The sequence below is a fragment of the Oratosquilla oratoria genome, chromosome 15 (assembly GCF_046742065.1).
Source record: "Oratosquilla oratoria isolate Oo_2021 chromosome 15, ASM4674206v1, whole genome shotgun sequence".
Lineage (NCBI taxonomy): Eukaryota > Metazoa > Arthropoda > Malacostraca > Stomatopoda > Squillidae > Oratosquilla > Oratosquilla oratoria.
The window spans coordinates 31,819,572-31,842,071 of NC_134791.1; the positions used below are offsets into that span (position 1 = coordinate 31,819,572).

At 42.4% G+C, this 22,500-nt stretch overlaps 1 protein-coding gene across 11 annotated transcripts in view; it reads left to right on the top strand.

Annotated features, from left to right (window-relative positions):
• Nucleotides 1–22,500, top strand: part of how (protein held out wings) — a 211,299-nt gene that overhangs the window by 93,454 nt on the left and 95,345 nt on the right. For 6 of the 11 annotated variants that reach the window (XM_076198753.1, XM_076198745.1, XM_076198750.1 and 3 more), the window contains exons 3-9: nucleotides 1,300–1,364; nucleotides 4,252–4,385; nucleotides 15,294–15,410; nucleotides 18,024–18,167; nucleotides 19,943–20,021; nucleotides 20,434–20,472; nucleotides 21,350–21,664. In XM_076198753.1, the coding sequence (XP_076054868.1) occupies nucleotides 1,300–1,364; nucleotides 4,252–4,385; nucleotides 15,294–15,410; nucleotides 18,024–18,167; nucleotides 19,943–20,021; nucleotides 20,434–20,472; nucleotides 21,350–21,664 (893 nt within the window). The remainder of the gene's footprint in view (nucleotides 1–1,299; nucleotides 1,365–4,251; nucleotides 4,386–15,293; nucleotides 15,411–18,023; nucleotides 18,168–19,942; nucleotides 20,022–20,433; nucleotides 20,473–21,349; nucleotides 21,665–22,500) is intronic. The other 5 variants (XM_076198746.1, XM_076198755.1, XM_076198749.1 and 2 more) reach the window with 3 other exon arrangements.

Sequence of the window (22,500 nt, forward strand, 5' to 3'; positions counted from 1 at the left end):
TCAAATGTCTCAGCTTTCCCACTCCTCGTCTTTGTGTATGTGTTCCTTGCACTGTTATACCTATTGTATGCTTGCATGGTTCTATCTTTTCCATCTCACAAAATCCATCTCTTCATTTTATTTTCTACATTTTTTCACTAAACCAGTCCAGGCCTGTGAATTTTTTTATTTTATTTAGTATGTCTTTGTTTCTTAGTTGCAGATGGGACCAGTGGTCCTTCTAGTAGTGGTCATGCAAGACTTGTCTCCTAATTACCTTTTCATATCCCATTAACACCTCTTCATGTGGAGATAACTTAAAATGCAGGCACTCTTATCTCTGGTCTAGGGCCAAAATCTCGATTTTTTTTTTTTTTACTATCTTCCTCCACTTTTTTTTCGCAAGGGCTAACAACCACGGACTCCTTTCCTACTACCAAATGATAACATAGAAACAGATCCACACTAATTCATACATTTTCAAATTGCTACATGGATGTGAATAAATTATTATTTTTCCATCAGTATTATAAGGCAAGAAAACAATGAGCTAGTACCATAGAAACAACCTTCATACTCGCAAGACACTGTCAAGTGTTTATTTTAAGAGAGATCTATGGGAGGGCTCCCAGGACCATTACTGGTATGGATGATTGGGCTACTGTTTTCTGGTCTAGAATTCAAAGCAGTGACTGATTAAATATCACCTCCAGTAGTTCATCAGGCCTCATAACATTCATTTTGCTTAATTTAACCTAAGTCTAATATCTTCCCTAGAAATATCTTTTGTTCCTTCTACTTGCACCTCATTTTTCTTTACAGTTTTTTTTCTTCATGGTAAGATTTCTGTTAGCCATTTAACTTGCCTACTACTATTTCTTCGTCTTCTTCAATTTGTTCTTCATCTTATTCATTGTTGTCTTCTTCATTGTCTTCTTTGTCTTTGCTTCTTCAAAAGGATAATTTTGTAGTTTTTTTGTATGTTTTCATTTTTATAGTTTTGAATATCAGTGCATGACTCACTGTGATTATCTTCTGGCATGTTTCATGCTTTGTAATCTTACATTTTGTCTTGCATCTTTCACCTTCATACATTTGCATCCCTCCTCTATCTTTATTATGAACCTATTAATTCCATCTCTTTTCATAATAATAATTATTTTGGACTTTGTGTAGTTTGCCTTCCCAAGAGCTAACCTGCTTCCATTCCCAACCACTTTCCCAACCATCCATCAACATGAACTGTACAATATATGTTAATAGTGTATCATCTTTTACCTAGGGTTGGTTCATAGTGAATGTTTGTAACTTCATTTTCAGTTCTGAAAAGAAGCTCCAGCATCATTGGTCTTACCACTTGCTTGGTTCTTCCCTTTGTCGGAGAAGTAAGTAGTTTGTAGCTAAGCTAAAAAGGCTATTGCCCCCAGCTCTTTTTCTTCTCCCCTTGACTTCAAAATTTTCAAGTCCATGTTTCTGCCATTAGAATACCCAAGCTGTAAGTATTTACACCTCTTGCTAATTTGGATAGTATTACTGAACCTCTTAATATTAAAGTAGCCATGAGCATGGACTGTTGCCCTTGTTTTTCCCATGCCTTTGTGAAATGTCTAAACTGTGTTGATTCATATTTTGGCCTTTTTTCTGAGCTACATTCATTGTTTATAATTTTGTAGTTGACCTCTGCATGTGCTGTAATATATTGACTTGGCTCAACCAGTGGTGCAGGAATTCATGGAGTCGATGCACTTAACTTGCACTTGGAGAACAAGAAGTATGCATCTAATGGGTCCTACCACCTGCTGCCAGGCGGGGTGGCAAAAGCATCTGCTAGGCAGCTGTCTCGTGTACTGCCTCTTGTTTTCAATGGATTTTTAAGAGTACAAATATGCCTGGTATCCTGCATTCATAACTGTAGTGGAATCTTCTGATTGGGAGGGACATGTTCACTACATACATGAGTAGGATCAACAGTAGCCATACTGTCAAGACCTCGTACTGTAATCTAAACTTAGGCACTTGTTGGTCTAGCACCTTAGGTTTTGGAATTCAGGGCAGATCCTCTTCAGACAGGAGGGGAAATATGGAAGCTGTATCTTCACCATTTTCGATTATTGGTAGATTTCTTAAGGGTTTTGATATCCTGAAAATGTTTTCCTATGTTTCTTTGGTGTAGACTGTGTGGCTACATAGGCCACAGTTTAAGAACCTTAGATATAACAATTTATTGTCTGTAGAAATGCACAAATACAATTTTTGTCTGTTTCAACAGTCATATACTCTGTTGATCAGGTGGTGGATTAGGACTGTAATTGGTGTGTACATTGTGTAAATACTAGTAGTATATTAAGTGAAAATGTGAACATTTGGATTGTGTACGTATTGGTACTACATAGTTTACTGGTATTTGAAGATAAGATGTATACATTAGTAATGTCTGTTCATCTAAGGCTTTTATATTTTAATCACCATGCAGGTGATTTTTTAAGTGCTAAATTGTTCCTCATTGCAACCTTACTTGTAGGTGCAGGAAGAAATGTATTATCAGAGTTTGCTGGATTCCCATTTCACTGGCATGGATTACTTGACTTTTCCAGTTGCCCATATTATGAGTAGATAATTTTGCATTGCATTTTTCTTGATACCAGGCACCATCTTCCTTGCATTGGTGATCACATATGAAACAATACAGGAAGCAGCCATTGTATGAGCCATAACCCAATGTTTTGAATTATTTTATTGACTCGTTTGTGTGCTACTTACACTCTGACATGATTGGTAAGATACTGGAAATGTATGTGCTCACTGTGATAAGTAATATTGCTGATATAGAATAATTTAGATTTGTGCTGAATATGAGGCCATTTAGACCTTCCAACATGTTTCATTTATGAAAAAACATAACCATGTTTGGTTTTTCCTTCACAGCAATAGATATTTGTCTACCTGCACCCCCCTCTCTCTCCCACTCCCACGTCCTGCCACTCCCACTTCTTCCCACCCCCTCTCCGTCGTCCTTCCACTTCTTCCCACTATCAATCCTCTCTTTCTCTGCCCATATCAGGACAGCTTCCCCCCATTGTCAATTGCTCCGTGGGACAATTACCCCTTGATGTCAATTCCCCCATTGACAATTGAATGATCTGTGTCGTTATATAATATATATACAACTATTTGTATCTGCAAGACCCAAACCTTTAAGATGATAACCGGATCTGTATTAAACTTTGTCAAAGTTTTATTATAGTTATTAGAGTTTAGAAGAGCTTACCCTCTCCCACTGAACAGTATTTAAACTTGTGTTCATCACATTAGGAATTCACTCTGTTGTACCAACTGCTGAAATTGAAGAAATGTTTTATAAATTGTTGGAAATTATGGCTCCAGAGAGTCAACCAATAGTAGATTATTTACTGGACGACCTTGTAGGAGGAGAGGGCAAAGTGAACCAATGATTGACATGGCTCTATGGGTCATGTACGACAGAGCGAAGGAAGAGCTTCAAAGAACAAACAATTCAGTTGAGGGATTGTATAGGAATTTTCTTGCCAGTACTGGTTGCTGCCATCCCAATATTTTTATTTTTATTTCAAAACTCCAGAAAGAACAGTAACTTCAAGATTTTGTTATCAGTCAGACTGCAGCCGGCATTGCAAATGAAGGATCACGGAAAAGGTATAAACATTGCTACCAGCAAATAGTCAGTGAATGATTACAGCAAGAGATTTTTAATTAAGAGGAATTGCGTATAATCCAAGCTTTTGAATAAAATTAACGGATTTGTATTTTCAATTGTCATCGGGGGAAATTGTCCTAGGGGGCAATAGACAACAGTGGGAAATTGTCCTCTGGGGGAAATTGTCCTGGAGCCCCCTCTGCCATTCTCTCCCACTCCCCCTCTTTGTCCTCTAGCATCCTTCCTCTTCCTCCTCCACCACTTTCTCTCCTCTTTCCTTTCCACCTTATCCTATGACTATTTTTTTTAATTTGGCACTGGTTTCGCAGTCCTTAAGGTTTGCACTGTTTTATTCCTTATTTTTTCATGATTCCACCATCTTGATAAAACCTGATTCATTTGTTCTATTTTCAGTCTGACGTTTCATCTTCGCTCTACGTGTTCATTACGTCAGTCATCGCCGTATTTATGAACGGCGTCGACTCAAATGTTAAATCCATATTTTATCTCCTTGACGTGAGGTGCACATTAACACGTACACTGTGTATTTTAAGGGTAGAAGGATCGTTTCTCATATGATTTTATTTATTTTGCTGCAGAGATCAACAAAGTGCGGGCCAATCTTTTTCACGTCAATGGCGGTCCAAGAGAGCCTCTCAGTCTACCAGAACCTCAGGGTGCTTCTGTGTCGCTTTCAGAAAAGGTTTATGTACCTGTCAAAGATCATCCAGATGTAAGTACCCATCTTTTATTTTTCATTTACATATTTTATTTATTGTCCATTTATATATTTAATGCGGTAAGTTTCTATACGATGGTGTTACGAAAACGGGGAAGAGACATTTCATTGCATATTTTAGATTGTTATATTCGAAGGTCATCTAATGGTGGCTGACAGATGTATGGGTTTGATGAATTAGCTTCCAGTGTTTGCATAATTCTTCAGGAAGTGCACAAAAATTGCAAAGGTTTCGTAAGATTACACAAAAGACAGTATGAAGTTTGACGAGCAGTGATAATGAAATCTGCAAAAGATATATATATATATTCAAGAGTTTATATTGCCACCTACTCGCAACCATGCATATGATAGTCCCGCTCATTGGTCGAGAGCCTTTACTGGCTCCCTTGAGCAAGGATTTTTTCTGAACCCCCATGTACCAGGTCATTTTATTAATATTATGGCAGCCACTAGGCTACTGTATTCATCTGTAGCGCTACCCTTGGTAGCGAGAGGGTTGTTATGGCCAGTCTCAATTTTTGTAACCCCTTTCGTGTCTGTTGACACACCTGGTCTGGTCTGGCCCCCGCCAGGCCATCTCATCTCTGTGGCACGCCTTCGTTATTAACGGTGTCAATAATCGTTTATATAAATTCATTCTCAGCTCTAGTAATCGATCTTTACAACCCATCACTACTCTCATCGACTGAAAAAATATGTAACAAAAAAGATGTTGCGCTAGCCAATCGGGAGCCGTTGTTAGTAGGGCTTGGTGGTAGGCGGCTCGACCGACTCAGGCTTGCCAACATAAAATACTCTGCACCCCCTGGCAGACGGAAAGTGTGCGTTTCATCAGTAACTGGGTATATTTTACACTGAGGAAGTAAAAGTCGACTGAAAAGACTTTGTGCAGTTTCGTAACTGCGCAGCCCTAATCGAGGCATGTGTTCGAGTTTTGAATGTAAAGAATTTATTACTTGGGATTGTATTTAGAGGGAGGGGAAGTAGTATGTTGGTATAAGGGGAAGAGAGGAGAACGGCGATGTTTGATGTCTTGAGCTATTAATATCTTAGTACTGGTTCTTATGGCTTTATTAATAACCGAGATGAGGGTCCCTTAGCCGCCGCCACTGCGAATGGAATAGTTAGATTTAGTAAAGTATGAATGAAGAAGGAAGCCCTGGGCTAGATTGGGAAATTTTATACATACATACATACATATATATATATATATATATTTATATAGATATATATATATATATATATATAAATATAAATATAAATAAATAAAATGACACTGGTCGACGAAGAATGTTTGCTCATTAGGTAGAAGAAAGCATTGGATCTGGTTATGGGCAGATAGAGGTAACGCTCACGTACGCCCGAGATCTCGAACACCAAAAATATCTCGTCTACTCGTACTCACACCCACGCCGCTCTCTGCATCTCCACAACACCTCTCGTGATTCTCCACTCAACTCTCCGTGGTCTTAGGTCGTGTACAACATCCAGAACATTCCTCTATCGTATATTTTTCCTTTACCTGTACAATATCCTTTCCTCGTACTCATCTTAACACATCAACACCACATACTCGTTGTGCTTCAATACATTGCAACATTGCAACGCTACTTCCCCACGCACAGGGCATTGAAAGAAAATTCTTTCGTGAGATTTATATGACACTAATGATAATGATATGTTAATAAATATAATAATGCTGCTGATTATATGTACTAAATTGTTGCCGGTTTCACGTAAGTCGTCGCTGATCTCACAAAAGATGCCTGTAATTGATGTAATGTTCCGGTTTCAAAGGGCTCTGATGTGGAAGGTGTGTGTGGGTGTTTAGATAAACTGTGTAAGACATTTTTAGTTATGGTAATGCTAAGTGACCATAATTTTTTTACAACCAGTAATCATTCTAGAAACACGTTTAAGTAAAACGTATATACAAAAATATTAAAACTATATAACAGGAAAGAAGCGTGAGGCTAAACTAGTGACCTCTGGCAACAGCAGAATTAGTGACATCTCCCATTGTCATTTTTCCTTTTCGTATTTTTCCGTGTCTGTTTTCAAGGATTTTCACTCCATACTGATGTGGGACAACCCAATGTGACAATTATTCATGACACGATATTCACCTCTTGTAATCTACTCGGGGCGGTCCAATTTCAATCTAATCTGTGTTAAATCTGAACTGGTACACTTGTCACATGTCACACAACGGTGACCGTGGCATCATCAGATCTGAGCTCGTTGAGTGGATGTACTTCATTACCGTGGTGATTTCTCATGAGATTAATGCTGCTTTTTCCATTATCCTTCACTTGTTGTTGATGTCATTGTTTTCCTTGGGTAGTTCGTTCGGAGTCGCTACCCTTGAGAAAAACTGAATGCATGATAACTGGGGTCCAGCTTTCATCACAAATTGTGCCTGTGTGCGTTTGTATAATTTCAACGAGTATGCACCTCAAGACCAAGTGAGATTTCTGATTTTTATAACTCATCTAGCAATAATTTTTCATAGTATAATCTGGAGCATTTTACCATTTGCATAATTCAACCTTTCCATCCCCTTCAGGTTTTTAGCCTGTAACACTTGCCATAGACAGACTACATAGCATCTTGTTTTCAATGTGATGCATCATAGAATCAGAGTATACAGCCAATGATTCCTGCTGGCGATTTTCTGTCCAGTCGTATAATTTCTTTACCAGAAGTTGTTAGAAGCGCATAGGCATGGAACACCGCACAGTTGCCTAGAAATGCAGACACTCTATTGTAAAACTTTCTTAAATTCAATGCATACCAAAAAGTAGATCGATCAGATTCTTTAATTTTTCTCGTAAAGTTTTCGAACCAGACTAATGCTTCATCTCCAATGAAGACCTCTCCGTAGTTTTAATTACGACTTCTAAGCTGGTCGACGTAGGTGTTCTTATGTTTTGGAGCCATCGAAGCTATTGTCGTGGCCGTCTAGGGGTGAAGAAAAGTACCTTTCGGCACTGAAGGGTTTGAATCCTGGTGCATAACAGAATTCATAGATGCTATCGTTCGTTTCGTACAGTTAGCCGTGCCGGTGCACATGGTGCCCTTATTTCATTCATTCATTTATATTTTTCCAATTTATTTCGAATTGCTTATGAGCTAATCACACACTGTAATGTGGAGATGTTTAAATTTAATGGTGTTAAGTTGTGCCCCTTCCCCGCAAGTTTTTACTTCATTTTTCTCTAGTTGTAACTGGCAGTGCTACGCAAGGTTCAACACTGCACAGTAGGTCCAATCTCAAAGTTCATGTTACCCGTCATGAATTTAACTCTGTAGTTAGGTGGTTTAAAACTGATTCAATATTATCGTTAAAATATTGCAAGAAAACAGCTGTACGTAATGTATATCAGGTGCCCAACATTTAGTTTTATTACATTGTGAAATTAAGGAGGGATAGCAATTTCAATAGCGACTCAATATTTTCAATACTATTCAAGTAATAGTAGACTCTTAAGTAATGCAAGCCAAATGCAGACGAACGACTGTTATTTTTTAACACATTTTATAACCATGAGCCACATTAATTTTTAGACGTCTGTAACCAAACAAGTCTGATTAATGTGGGTCTCAAATCTTTCAAATGTGTTGGCTTGATGTAAATATACCATCATAAGCACGTTAAGGTTTGGCTAGACTGGTGAAAGTACCACGACCATACAGTAGCTGTGGGCCACTTAACTGTTATGATACCTCCGCATTTCAATCTACAACTCGTTATTTTGATTTTTGCAAATCTAAGAAGTCTTCTTTTGCTACGTTCTCGAAACAAACCTCGCCTCATGACCCAGCTCATTAAACACGTGCGCTGCTTCGGCTGACGCACGTCCAACTCTAGCATCCCTTTCTGTTCTTTTTCTATCCTCCGTGATTGTTTTGGGCGCGGTGCCTGTGCCTGCGAGTTCGTTAAAGAACGAAATAATAAATAAATAAGTAAACAAATAAAAAAGGCGAAATGACAGCGTGCCGCGAAGAGACCAAGTCTATCTCGGTTAGTGTCGCATCGTGGACCCCCCACCCCCGCCCCTGTCCGAGAAGGCTACAGAAAGTACCTTTCGTTGTTACTCCACGAGACGCCATCAGAGCAAAACACCCTATCCAGTAAACAGTTCGATTCGACAAGTTTGTGAAGGTAGTAAAGTTAGAGAGGAGATCGTCATGCAGTTGTCTCGTGCCGCATTCCTATAAATATTTGCGTCTTGGCAGCAGCTGCGAGCCGGGGGAGTGTGAGGGAGCTCAATTAATCTTATGGGGGAATTTCTTTTCGTTGATTCAGCTAGTGATGCAAGTACGTATGCGACGGATATTTCTGCGCCCTCGTGGATTTTCACTAAATAAACTCGTGGCTCTGATTTTTTCCGATTGAATTTTGATAAAAACACGGAGCATAAGTGGCACTGTCGTCCAGATCTATGTAAGGGTTGCATTAATATCACCTGCCGTCCACGCGCTTTTGTTTTTCTATTCTTGCTTCAGTCTGGAGTCGTATCAACCCCTCATACCCCATAACATCCGCTGCTCTCATAATTCGCACCTCTTCGCCTCCCTCCTTCCCTCCGTCCCCCCACACCATTTCTTATCAATAAATCGTCCTCTTCTTCTTTCTTCCCCTCTGCTGATCTCAGTCGTTTCCACCTCCCTTTCCTTATACATCTTTTCCCTCTCTACCGCTCTCCCTTTTTCTTTCCCCCTCCCTCCCTCCCTCCCTCTCTTCCTCTTTTTCTCCCTGTCTTTCCCCTTCTCTGCCTCCGCTCTCCTTCACTTTCTCGCTCCCGCCCTCTCTCCTTCCTTCCCTCTCCCATTTTCTCTCTCCCTCCTTCCCTCTCTCTTTCTCTCTCTTTCTCTCTCTCTCTCCCTCTTCCTCCTCCTCTCTTTCCCTGTCTCCCTCGCTCTTTCTCCCCCTCACTCTCTCCCCCTCTCTCCCCTTCTCTCCCCTTCTCTCCCCTTCCTCCTTTTACCTTTCTCCTACCTCTCCCTCTCCTTTCCTCCTTTCTTCAACACCCCTCTCTCCCCCCACACTCTCCCTCTCCCCACCACACACTCCCTCTCCCCACCACACACTCCCTCTCCCCACCACACACTCCCTCTCCCCACCACACACTCCCTCTCCCCACCACACACACACACACACACACTCACTCACTCACTCACTCACTCACTCACTCACTCCCTGCCACTCAACACACACACTCCTCTCTTGCACACACATTCCCCTCCCCTCCACACATACTTGCCTCCCCCTCGTGCGTACCTCTCTCCCCTCCACACATACTTCCCTCCCCTCCACACGTACTTCCCTCCCCTCCACACATACTTCCCTCCCCTCCACACATACTTCCCGCCCCTCCACACATACTTCTCGCCCCTCCACACACACTCCACCCGTCCATACAACTCCCCCACCACACACACTCCCCTCACTTTCCCTCCACATACACGCTCTCCCCTCACTTTCCCTCCACATACACGCTCTCCTGCCTTCCACACACACGCCCTCCTCCCTTCCACACACACGCCCTCCTCCCTTCCACACACACGCCCCTCCCCTCCACACGCACTCCCCTCCCCTGAACACTCTCCCCGCCCCTCAGCACACTCCCCTCCCCTCAACACACTCCTCTATGCACGCGCGCACACACACACACACACACACACACACACACACACACACACACTTCTCTCCTCCATATACACACTCCCTTCCCCTCCATACACACACACTCCCCTCCCTTCGACACGCACACACTTCCCTCCCCACCCCTCCACACTCCCCTCCCCGCCCCCCCCACACTCCCCTCCCCTCCACACACACATTACCCTCCCCTCCACACACACATTACCCTCCCCTCCACACACACATTACCCTCCCCTCCACACACACATTACCCTCCCCTCCACACACTCCCTCCTCCACACACACTCCCCTCCCCTCCACACACACATTCCCCTCCCATCCACACACACACTCCCCTCCCATCCACACACACACACACACACACACACACACACACACACACACACACACACACACACACACACACTCCCCTCCCATCCACACACACACACTCCCCTCCCATCCACACACACACACTCCCCTCCCATCCACACACACACACTCCCCTCCCATCCACACACACACACTCCCCTCCCATCCACACACACACACTCCCCTCCCATCCACACACACACACCCCTCCCATCCACACACACACCCCTCCCATCCACACACACACTCCCCTCCCATCCACACACACTCCCCTCCCATCCACACACACCTCCCCTCCCATCCACACACACACAACTCCCCTCCCATCCACACACACACACACCCCCTCCCATCCACACACACACACTCCCCTCCCCTCCACACACACACTCCCTCCCATCCACACACACACACCCCTCCCATCCACACACACACTCCCCTCCCATCCACACACACACACACACACTCCCCTCCCATCCACACACACACTCCCCTCCCATCCACACACACACTCCCCTCCCATCCACACACACACACTCCCCTCACATCCACACACACACTCCCCTCCCATCCACACACACGCACTCCCCTCCCATCCACACACACACTCCCCCCTCCCCACACAACCACTCCCCTCCCATCCACACACACACTCCCCTCCCATCCACACACACACACCCCTCCCCTCCACACACACACCCCTCCCCTCCACACAGATTCCTCTTCCCTCCAAACACTCTCCCCTCCCCTCCAAACACTCTCCCCTCCCCCCAGACACTCCCCTCCCCCCAGACACTCCCCTCCCCTCCAAACACTCTCCCCTCCCCTCCAAACATTCTCCCCTCCTCTCCAAACACTCTCCCCTCCCCACCACACACTCCCTTCCCCTCCACACTCTCCCCTCCCACACTCTTCCCTCCCACACTCTTCCCTCCCACACTCTTTCCTCCCCTCCCACACTCTTCTCTTCCCTCCCACACTCTTCCCTTCCATCCCACTCTCTTCCCTCCCCTCCCACTCTCTTCCCTCCCCTCCCACTCTCTTCCCTCCCCTCCCACTCTCTTCCCTCCCCTCCACTCTCCCCTCCCCTCCACTCTCCCCTCCCCTCCCTTCCACACTATCTTCTCCCCTCCATACTCTCTCCTCCCCCCATACTCTCCCTTCCCCTCTACACACTCCTCTCCCCTCCCACACTCTCCTCCCCTCCCCTCCACACTCTCCCCCCCTCCCCTCCACACTCTCCCCACACTTCCACATACACTTCCCCTTCAAGCCCTCCTTCTCCACACTCTCCCTCCACTTACTCTTTTTGTCTCCCTCTTCCCCACCTCCACCCCTCCTCTTCTCTTTCCCCATCCCTGTCACTATCCTCCCTCTCCTCACTCTCCTCCTTTTTCTTTTCCTCTTCCTTTTCTCTTTCCCTCCCCTTCCTCTTCCCCTTCCTCTTCCTCTCCCTGTTCCCCTCCCTCTTCCTCTCCCTGTTCCCCTCCCTCTTCCTTTCCCTCTTTCTCTCTCTCTTCCTCTCCCTCACCCTCTCCCTCTTCTTCCTCTTTACCTCTTTATCTTCCTTTTCCTCTCCCTCTCCATCTCTCTCTCTCTCCATCTCTCTCTCTCTCCATCTCTCTCTCTCTCTCTCTCCATCTCTCTCTCTCTATCTATCTATCTCTCTCCTCTCTCTATCTATCTCTCTCCTCTCTCTCCTCTCTCTCTCTCTCTCTCTCTCTCTCTCTCCTCTATCTATCTCTCTCCTCTCTCTCTCCCTCCTCTCCTCTCCCTTTCCTCTCCTCTCCCTTTCCTCTCTCCCTTTCCTCTCTCTCTCCCTTTCCTCTCTCTCTCCCTTTCCTCTCTCTCTCCCTTTCCTCTCTCTCTCCTCCCTTTCCTCTCTCCTCCCTTTCCTCTCTCTCTCCTCTCTCTCTCTCTCTCTCCTCTCCTCTCCCTTTCCTCTCCTCTCCTCTCCCTTTCCTCTCTCTCCTCCCTTTCCTCTCTCTCTCCTCCCTTTCCTCTCTCTCTCTCCTCCCTTTCCTCTCTCTCTTCTCCCTTTCCTCTCTCTCCTCTCTCTCCTCTCTCTCTCTCCTCTCTCTCTCTCCTCTCTCTCTCTCTCCTCTCTCTCTCTCTCTCTCTCTCTCTCTCTCTCTCTCTCTCTCCTCTCTCTCTCTCCTCTCTCTCTCTCTCTCTCTCTCTCTCTCTCTCTCTCTCTCTCTCTCTCTCTCTCTCTCTCTCTCTTCCCCCAAACCTTTCTCTCGTCTCGTCCACACACCCTCCTTCCCCATGTCAGTTCTTCTTTCCGCCATTCTTATTTATCCCCTCCTAGTGACTGCCCAGTTGCCCCGCCCAACCCCACCTTTCACGTCAAACCCTTAGCAGTGGTGTGTGTGTGGAAGGAGAAGGAGGGAGGGGGGTTAAATGACTGCAGCTGGGAGATGACCATGTGACCTAGTGTCTCCCAGCTGCTGACCTAATTTGGCAGGACCTTAAAAACTTGCTACCTGGTTCTTTCTTCTCTTTGCTGTGCAGCAGGATTGGCCTTTCTTAATAGATGGTTTTGAGTATGATATTAGAACTCCCAAGGCAGACATTGGAAACACCTTAGAAAATATATACTCATGCAATCAGTACTTTAGGGATTTTGTGGTGTTCCCTTGGACCACAAATCACACTGCCAATGTTTAACTAGCCTTTTTTACCACCATTGGCTTTTGAATTCAGTAGTTACAACAAATGTGGTTTGTGCAGGCACATTTGTGCAGCTTGTGTGACTGAGTAGCTCTGTTACAGGGTCCTTAAGTTGAATAAAATAATTTAGCATTTAGCCAGAATGAAATCCTTAAAAGTTACATTAGGATTTGGAATACACCCAATATACTTACTATGGGGTATGGAGTGAGAAAAATGTTCAAAACATCTAATTGGAACTGTCTTCAACAGTCATCCTCTATTATTCACATTGGTAATTAAGGATCCATGCACTCCTGTCACACACATTTCCAGCTCAGCCTCTCGGTGGTCTAGACAACAGCTGCACACCTTGGAATGTCACAGGGACATCTGCATCTTGTTTGAACTTGGTGTTAGGAGTTTGAATCGAGATTAGTGATCTGAATCCCTAAGACTCTAGGAGAGAAAATGTCACCATAATGGCAATGTGCCCACAGAGATGAGACCCTTTCTGGAATATATGAACCAACTGCAAGAAGTACATTGTGATTTTCAATGCTTTTTGTATAGTTTGTAGAGTATATGTTTGTTTTGCTGATTGTTGGGAACCAAACTATGGAAGTGTATTCCAGATGTATTCTCATGAACTGTTTGCAGAGAAGTCATTCTCATGATTGACAGAAGTTGCATTGGTGTTAGAACAGTCATACTAAAACAATATCAACACAGAATTGTGCTGGCAACAAACACCAGTTGTTCAAAATTAAATCACCATACAAAAGACACAGAGCACCTAATACAACACTGTCCTTCACTCACTCAACAGTGCTCAACAAAAGTACTGTCTGCCTGGGGTGAGGGAGACAGTACTTTTGTTGAATCTGGAAAGACCCATAGGTGTGTCATGGTTTCCTGCCAAAAATTCTGTCCTACAGTTAGAAGGGAAGAGGTGGAGCTTGTCAGCAAGCCAAGAATTAATCACATTAGTCATTGTCTTGTTGGTGAGGAGGGAGGTTGTGTACAAGGCCCCTCTGTCCAGGGCCCCTCTTGAACCTGACCATGACACCTTTTGAGCCACAGTGTTTTACCAGTATGAGCAATACTAATGATCTGGGTGCAGGAACCATTGCCCAGATAGTTGACCTTAAGAAATCTGGCTGGCAAACAAAAGAAACTGTTGAACAGGTTGGCATGTGTACTCATACTCCTGCTGCTGGGTTATCAGATTTACCCATGAGGGAGGCAGCCAGACTCCTACCATTGCTACGAGGTCTGGGAGGACTAAAAGCTCTTGGCATTGGGTTAAAACCACATGGGGCAGCCAGGCTAGTGAAGGAAAAGAACCCAGAATTGTTTGGAGACTGTTCAGTGAGAACCATCAACCGCTATATTGCCGACTTGTGGTACATGAGCCACCGTCCGGTGAAGAATCCTATTCTTACCCTTAAGCAGAGGCAATTTATATTGTTTGCCTGCCAGATTTCTTGAGGGCAACTATCTGGGCTATGGTTTCTGCACTCGGATCTTTAATATTGCTCATTGGTAACACAGGGTGGCTCAAAAGATGTCATGGTTGGGTTCAAGAGGGGACCTGGTACAGAGGGGTTGCAGCACACAACCTACTTCCTCACCAACAAGACAATGGCTGACATTATTGATTCTTAGCTTGCTGATAAACTCTGCCCCATCCCCTCTTGGTGCAGGTGGACAGAATTTTTGGTGTGAAACCATGCTACTCCTATGGCTCTTTCCAGATTCGACAAAAGTACTGTCTGTCTCACCCCGGGCAGACAGTACTTTTGTCAAGCACTGTAGACAGCAACAGAAAATTTATTCATTGATTTATGAGCTGAACTGGTGGCTGTGACCAATTTTGTGAATGTTATGGGTCTCCAGCAAGAGAGAATGGGAGTAACAAATTGATTAATATTACATTTGACATCATGTTATTTGTTCATACCTGCCATGTATTTATGTTATTCTGAATGAAAATATCTTCAAATGAAAGCTTCCAAGGGAATGGCTAAAGATAGAACATTATTGGAAATGAAAACTTTTCTAAGATAAACTGATAAGATCCTGTGTAGCTAAGGGCAGTAAAACAGTTTTCTTGTGCGAGACATTTAAATAATGGAATGAGAGTTAATTTCTTTGAGTAAAAATTGGACATATTAGATTTCTGCAAACATATAACATTCTATGCCTTGTTGTTTTAATATCCACAGTTTAACTTCGTGGGTCGAATACTTGGTCCCCGTGGGATGACAGCTAAACAGCTAGAACAAGAAACTGGATGCAAAATCATGGTGCGTGGGAAGGGATCTATGCGTGACAAAAAGAAGGTAAGTTGTACTTTACACAAAATTGTATGGATAAAAGACATTTTGTATGCACATGGTAGTAGTGTAATAGGAATGGCTCAGTTGACCTACTGATACCATGAGCAACTGAACCAGCACCCACACTTGATACCCAGATAGACATAAAATAAATCTATTGAAAGGGTGGGTGAATTCTTTTTGCGAGTCGATAACTGTCCATTCTAGCTATGGACTGACCCATTTATTTGCTGTGTGTAGTGTCCCTGCAGGGCCTGGAGATAAGAGTCAGAGAGCAGAGTGATGCCATGGTGCTGTGGTTGCACCAAGGCACTTTCCATGGTGATACCAACATGCTTCTTCAGTCCTCTATTCATGCCCGAATGAGTCGTCCCACCTGGCTCAGAAAGGCAAATAAGCTGAGTTGCCAGACACACCTTGAACAAAGCAGCTATTGCCTAGGTTCATACCACATGGTCCACAGATGTTGACCCCCACAGAAACTGTTGAGTTTAAGATGTATGCCCAATGCCTATCCTTCCGTTGTTGGACTGGTGGGTAGGGGCATGAGAGGGCAGATCTTTAGATTTATATGTCCTCCACATATGGCACTTGATGGGAGGCTTGTAGCCTGCCCCCATCCAGTCCTCCAAGCTTAATACACAGGCAGTTGAGGTGGTGCAAATGAGGTAGCATATCATGCCAGGACTAAGGTGAACTTCTATTAGGCACTTAATATATTTGTTCCCTTTCTAAGGACAATCTATTAACCTGTTATTGGTGAAGCTCAGGAGGTTTGTGTGTCGGTGGTAATCAGAAGCATGAGCTTCCAATCTCCTACATGTACATTCAAGTCCTACACTTCTCTCAAATTTTTACAAGTGACCTATTCCTACAGCCCTAGCAGCACATAGGGCAAAGGTGATATTTTGAGTCATAGCTGTGCAAGTAGGACAAAGGTGACAAATTTGGTCACATCTATGCACCTTCAGATATATGCTCCTCACCTTCTTCAGAAGGCTTAGAAAGGATATAATGGCTCTCACAAAGGTGAAGAGACCTGGTAGTAGTGAGGGTTACTCCGGATATTAGATGAATCACCGTAAAGGGGCCCAACTCGTATGGGTGGCTGTGGGCCTACCAGTGTGAGAGTTACTCCACTTGAGTGTATAATGCAGGTGAGGTTGAACCAAAGGCTTCATCTCTCATTGCATGCCACTGCTAAGGCAGATGAACTTAATGATGAAGAGATGTTCTATGCCAGGCTAAATATATAGTCAGCCAGGGCCTGCCACAGGAGACATTTGTTTTGGTTGACTTCACCGTGCTTATTGGCACCAGCAAAGTAAGCTATGGGAATGTGTATTGGCCCCCATAGCTCAGGAACCAAGAACACTAACAAACCTCTTGAATTTTGCTAAGTCTAGAAGGTTGAGGATTACGGGTTCCTTGTTCTGGAGAGTTTACTGGAGGGGTGAGTTCTTTGGGACTGATCATGGACTTTGGGTAGCAACACTGTGTCAAGTCCAGGAGAACCTTGAGATGTAATTCACCTGGAATAAATCTGAAGCTCAGGAATAATGTGTTTGCCCAGGAATATAGCAATCCCCCATTTGATTCAAAGTACTTTGCATACTTGAGGACCCTGATGAATGGTGGGATACCTTTAAACATGAAACTCAGAAAGCCGCCAAAGAGTGCATTGGAGTGTCCAATGTTGAGGAGTGGTGTGGCATTGTGTGAGACACTGGAGAATAGAGTTGAGTAATATTGCTAGATTGACTGGAACCTAGACTTCTACAGGAGCCTGAGATGGCAGAATAGAGTTCTCGTGAAGATGCATAAGGAAGGGTATGTCAAGGGAGCTGCTGATGTTGAGGGCCATTTCAGTGTACATGACCTCAGACCTACTTACAGATTCTTGAAGAAACTACTTCAGAACTGTTACCCAGATCAGCACTGTCCAAACAGGTGATGGTTAACTAATGTCAGGTGTAGAGGGTTGTAGAGTTCTCTGGGCTGAATACTATGAGCATCCATCCCTGATTGACTGTACAAGTTTCCAGTTTCCCCTGGGAAGTATTTGAGTGGCAGTTGCCAATTCACTGATGGATGAAGCTCCAACCTTTGATTGAGGTTACAGAGGCTGTGAGTGGAAAGGTGACTGGCATCTGTAGCATTAGCACAGAGTTGCTGAAAGCTGAAGGTGAAGCCAAGATCCACTGGTTGCATACCTGCAGTCTACCATTTGGTAGTATGGTATCATTCCCTCTAATGAAAAGGGGCTGGTCATTCTTATCTGGAAAGGGAAAAAGTACAGACAGGACTGCAACAATTGTGGTATTGCATTGTTCAGTTTGACCAGTGATGACAGATGGAACCACATGAGCATAGCTCAGTCCCTGCATATTACAAGTTAATAGTCAACTGCAGCACAACAGCTGTCCAATATTTTTTTCCTAGAGTGAGCTATGGGAAGGCCTTATAACAAGTGTCAACTACTATGGGTTTGCAAGTTTCCAGTCAGTGAATTTAAGGCTACAGTTATTGTTATTTAAAAGTATATATGTGATAATGCATGTCTATGTTCCTCATAAAGTTTAAGATAATATTATGCTGAATTTTACTTATTTACAGGAGGACCAGAATCGTGGCAAGCCCAATTGGGAACACCTAAATGATGATCTCCATGTCCTTATCACAGTAGAGGACACTGAAAATAGGGCCAAGCTCAAACTGGCACGTGCAGTAGAAGAAATCCGAAAGCTCCTTGTGCCTACAGTCAGTTTCCATCACCCAAGATTGGGGTTTAGTTTTATATTTGTTGTACTGTATTAGGGTATATATGGATGGATGGATTTATGTATGTATGTACATACCAATAGCTTTCTACGCTTATAAAAGAGTGGCTGAGGTGAGCATACATCCACATCAAAAAGATCCACCCTCCACCTCACCCATCACAGCTCTAGGTCAGAGTGAAATAGGTGAAGTAATTTTTCTAAACCACCTATTCCCTTTTAGAAATGGTTTTGTAAACTATCCCAGTCGATACCACCATTGGAATAGTCATATTTTGATTGAAATATGTATTTACCAGAGTGGGTTTCTGAAGATTTCGGAAGATCCCAGAGTTGTGCAGCGAATCATGCATCATCGAATTGTCATAGTAATCAAACATTGTATCTACATAATAGCACCTTAGAATTGATTATTGCATACACACTTGAAATGTCTATTGAAAAATGTCACAGAAGTTAATTGAATCTGAAGAAGAGTTAGACTGTGGAGTTCATTCATTATCTGTCCAGTCACATGTGTTTGAGCCCATAATACAATGCCAAACATCAAAAGATGATCAGGAAATGACTGAACATACTGAAGTTGACCTTTACAATGATAATGAGAATAGGAAGTTCAATCATAGTAGTGAAGAAAGTAGGAACAGGATCAGGGAGAGGAAAACCAGGGATAAAGGTGTAGGAAGAATAGGAAATACTGACTGGTATGTCTAGGAATAGGGGGGGATAGGCAAGGCGTAAGGTGAAACTAGATAATCTTATCCTTAGTGTTAACCTAATCAATGAATTAATGCTTTAGCCTTAGGCCTAACCATAACTTTACTTGTTCACCCCCCCATCTTTTCTCACTATTGGGACCATATACACTTGCCAAAGCTCCACATTTGCTCACATTATCCTTAAAGACACTTCTTGTCTTTACATCATGCACTTACATGTTGGATAAGAATAGACTAGATATTGCTGAGGTGGTTTGGGCATATTGAGAGAATGAGCGAGGGAAAACTTACAAGGAAGAGTAGAAAGCAGAATTGTAAGGAGTGAACTTGAAAGACCAAGAATGAGTTGAATGGAAAGGGTAAAAGAGGTATTGGATGTGTGAGGAATGTTTATCAATTAAGGAAAAGTGCAAAAAATAGGAATAATGAAGTAAAGGGGCCAGCTGGTTGGCCATGCTGTGGAGGTGCTGTCTTGTTGAGTAAGATGGGAGGGTCTATGAATGTGACCTTATGTTGTGTGTGTGTCATCATCATCATTATTTTTTATTATCATTATTATTTTTGTAAACATTACTACTTACACAAGATAAATTTGGGGTGAATGTAAGGTGTATGCTTTTACTTAGCTACCCTCTTATAAAGGGGAAAGGGCCTTCAGATATATGTATGTATTTGTTGTTGTTATTGTGTACCCTCAGCCCACACATCACAGAGCTGACAAAAGAAGCAAGAACCACATTAGCATGGCTACAGGTATCTTGCACTAAAAAATTAGCAACTCAGGATAGGCTTGGTCACAGAAACAAACTGTCCCAGATGTAACCATCATACAGAAGGAACTAAACACTTCATCAATACTCCATTCTAGTCATATCTAAATAACAAGACAGTGTTTCATCCGTGAGTGACTGATGGGCCAGTCTGGTAGCTGTTGAGATACTTTGGGATCATACATCTCGTACAAGAGATCTGGGCAATGGATTTATTGTTGTTATTAATGTTGAAATTTTGTAATAGTGACATTGTTGCTTTATAGGCTGATGGTGAAGATGAACTGAAGAAGAGGCAGTTGATGGAGTTGGCTATTATCAACGGGACATACCGTGATTCTTCGAGTAAGGAGACTGGCAATGGAAAATCTTGTTATCCATTGCTTTTTATTTTATTATTTTATTTTGTATACTTGTTTTTATTGATAATTTTTTTTTTTTTTTCTGATTTGAGTAATGATAAATATGACAAGACAGTGAAATATTTCTTTTGTAATGGGATTTTAGTTTTATGATAAAGTTTGGCATGTGTAAAATCTAATTGGTTTTATTTTTATCTATTTTTTATTGAATCTACACCAAAAACTAGATCATTATATCAGCATAATTTGGTTGTGGACATAATTAATACAAACTGATTTTTGTCATACTAACCATTTAATTAGAAGGTATGGCTAGACTATTAACCAGTTAAGTATATGGAAATTGTGTGCTTATTTAAGAAAAACTGGCAAATTCCATTCTTGTTTCTGCCTAGGCCTTCTGCACGCAACTGGTCATGAGGCCTTCCTGTTAAGTAAGTTACATTATTCAGTATGTCATTGAAATTTATATATTTATATACAGTATATCGAGATGAAAAGCAGTTTTTGATATTTTTATATACCTTGTTTTATTTATTTTATTTTATTTTATTTTTTGTGATATGATAATTGGGAGGCCTTCAGATAAACCTTGTTTGTTGAAGAGAAAGCAAACTTGGTTTGATATTGTGTAGTCTACCTAGAAAGCATTTATATATTCCATAGGATTGCACATTGATTATTTTTAGGTTCATTGTATAAATGATTACTTAACCATTATTAACAGATGGATAACTAATATACTGAATAATAACCCTTTATAGAATGAGTAACTCTTAATTGCAGTGTTAATATCCTAACTATTTTTGCTTTGCTTGAAGATAGTGAGAAAATATAACTATCTCCACAACTTAAAGAAGTGTACTTGAACATGCAGTAACCATTTATAACTCATTTGGGAAGAAAAGGAAACTATGTATGCACCCTCCCTTTTTATATCAGTACTAGGTATTTAATTATTTGTAGGAATTATGATTATTTTAAATCTAACCCTTTTGATTAATTCAGCAGACAAATAATAGTTCTTACTGTGAAAATTCCATTTGTTTAATTTCAACATATGAGAGATTAGATAAAGGTAGTAGTGGTTATAAACAACAGTAGGATTTTTTAATATAAGTTAGAAAAAGAACTAAGAAGGAATTAGTTCTTTTTGAGAACTATAATAATTTTTATGTAATTAACATTAAGAAAGTCTCAAAAGGATATAATGACTTAACATTAATAGGGTCTAGAAGGATGATATGGTGCTGGCTGCTGGTGATGGACGTCTCTTTAACCCACTAACATGGTGCCTCTCTCCCATGCCAGATACTGAGCTACCGGGTACCATTACAGGGGAAGTCCCTCGTCTTCTGACTCCTGCTGGCATGGCCCTAGCCACGTCACCAATGCGCACAGCCACACCCCTGGGTGGACCTCCCATCATAATGCCTGCCCGTATTCCTGTGCCTACTTCCACGGCTCTCATCAATGGCACATCAGGAGTACCACCTCCCTTAATTGCAGCAGGCGATGCTTCATCTGGGCTGATGTATGCACCTTATGCAGCTGCTGCAGAATATGCTGCAAACTACGCTGCCCTCACATCACCCCTTCTGTCTGAGTACCCTCCCGATGCTGCTGGTGGGTTGTTTGCCAGATGAAGCGCATTGCTAGTCTAAATACACAACTGCATGTACAAGGTTGCTTACATCCAAGTAAGGGTGTACTTAAAGGCAGGTTGTAGAGCCTGGTGTGACCCTGGGTGGCTGGCAACCTGAGGACATTCAGTCGTGTCCCCAGTGCTCAGCCTGGTGCTTGAGCATTGGGTTTTAGTGCCATGTAGGGATTATTATTATTATTTTATCTTTTTGTTTTATTTTATTTTATTTTTATTATTTTATTTTATTTTATTTTTTCTATACTTATTTTTTCCCCATTGTCATTTTATATATATATATATATATATTATTTTTTTCATAGTTGGATGCCATTACATATGGCCAGCCATGTCATTGATAGGGTTAGAAACAGAATAAATATTGGCCCACACGTTCCCAATTAAGTAATTTGCATTCCATAGTCGTGGCCAGTGCTTTCAGTGAGTAGGGATGAAGTAGTACCCAGCTGTCTTTTAAGTGACCATGATAACCTCTAGTTGGGAAGTCAGGACTGGGAAATACAGGGAATTTTAATCAGCCATATAACTTTTTTCGGTAGTGCACCATTAATTGTGAGCTTGTTCGACACTATACTATTTAACACAATTCATTAAAAGTTAACATAGTAAAGGGTTGATGTATATTTATTGATGAAGTTTTAATATTGGCAGGATCTGTATTTATTTGATAGTTTTGGTAAAACAGTAGTATAATATGAGTGGAGGTTGTGAAGCCAGATGGCCAAATATTTATTTATATTTTAATTGAACCAAATGGTTTGTTGAAGCATTTGTATGGGAGAAGCATGAAGAGGTGTAG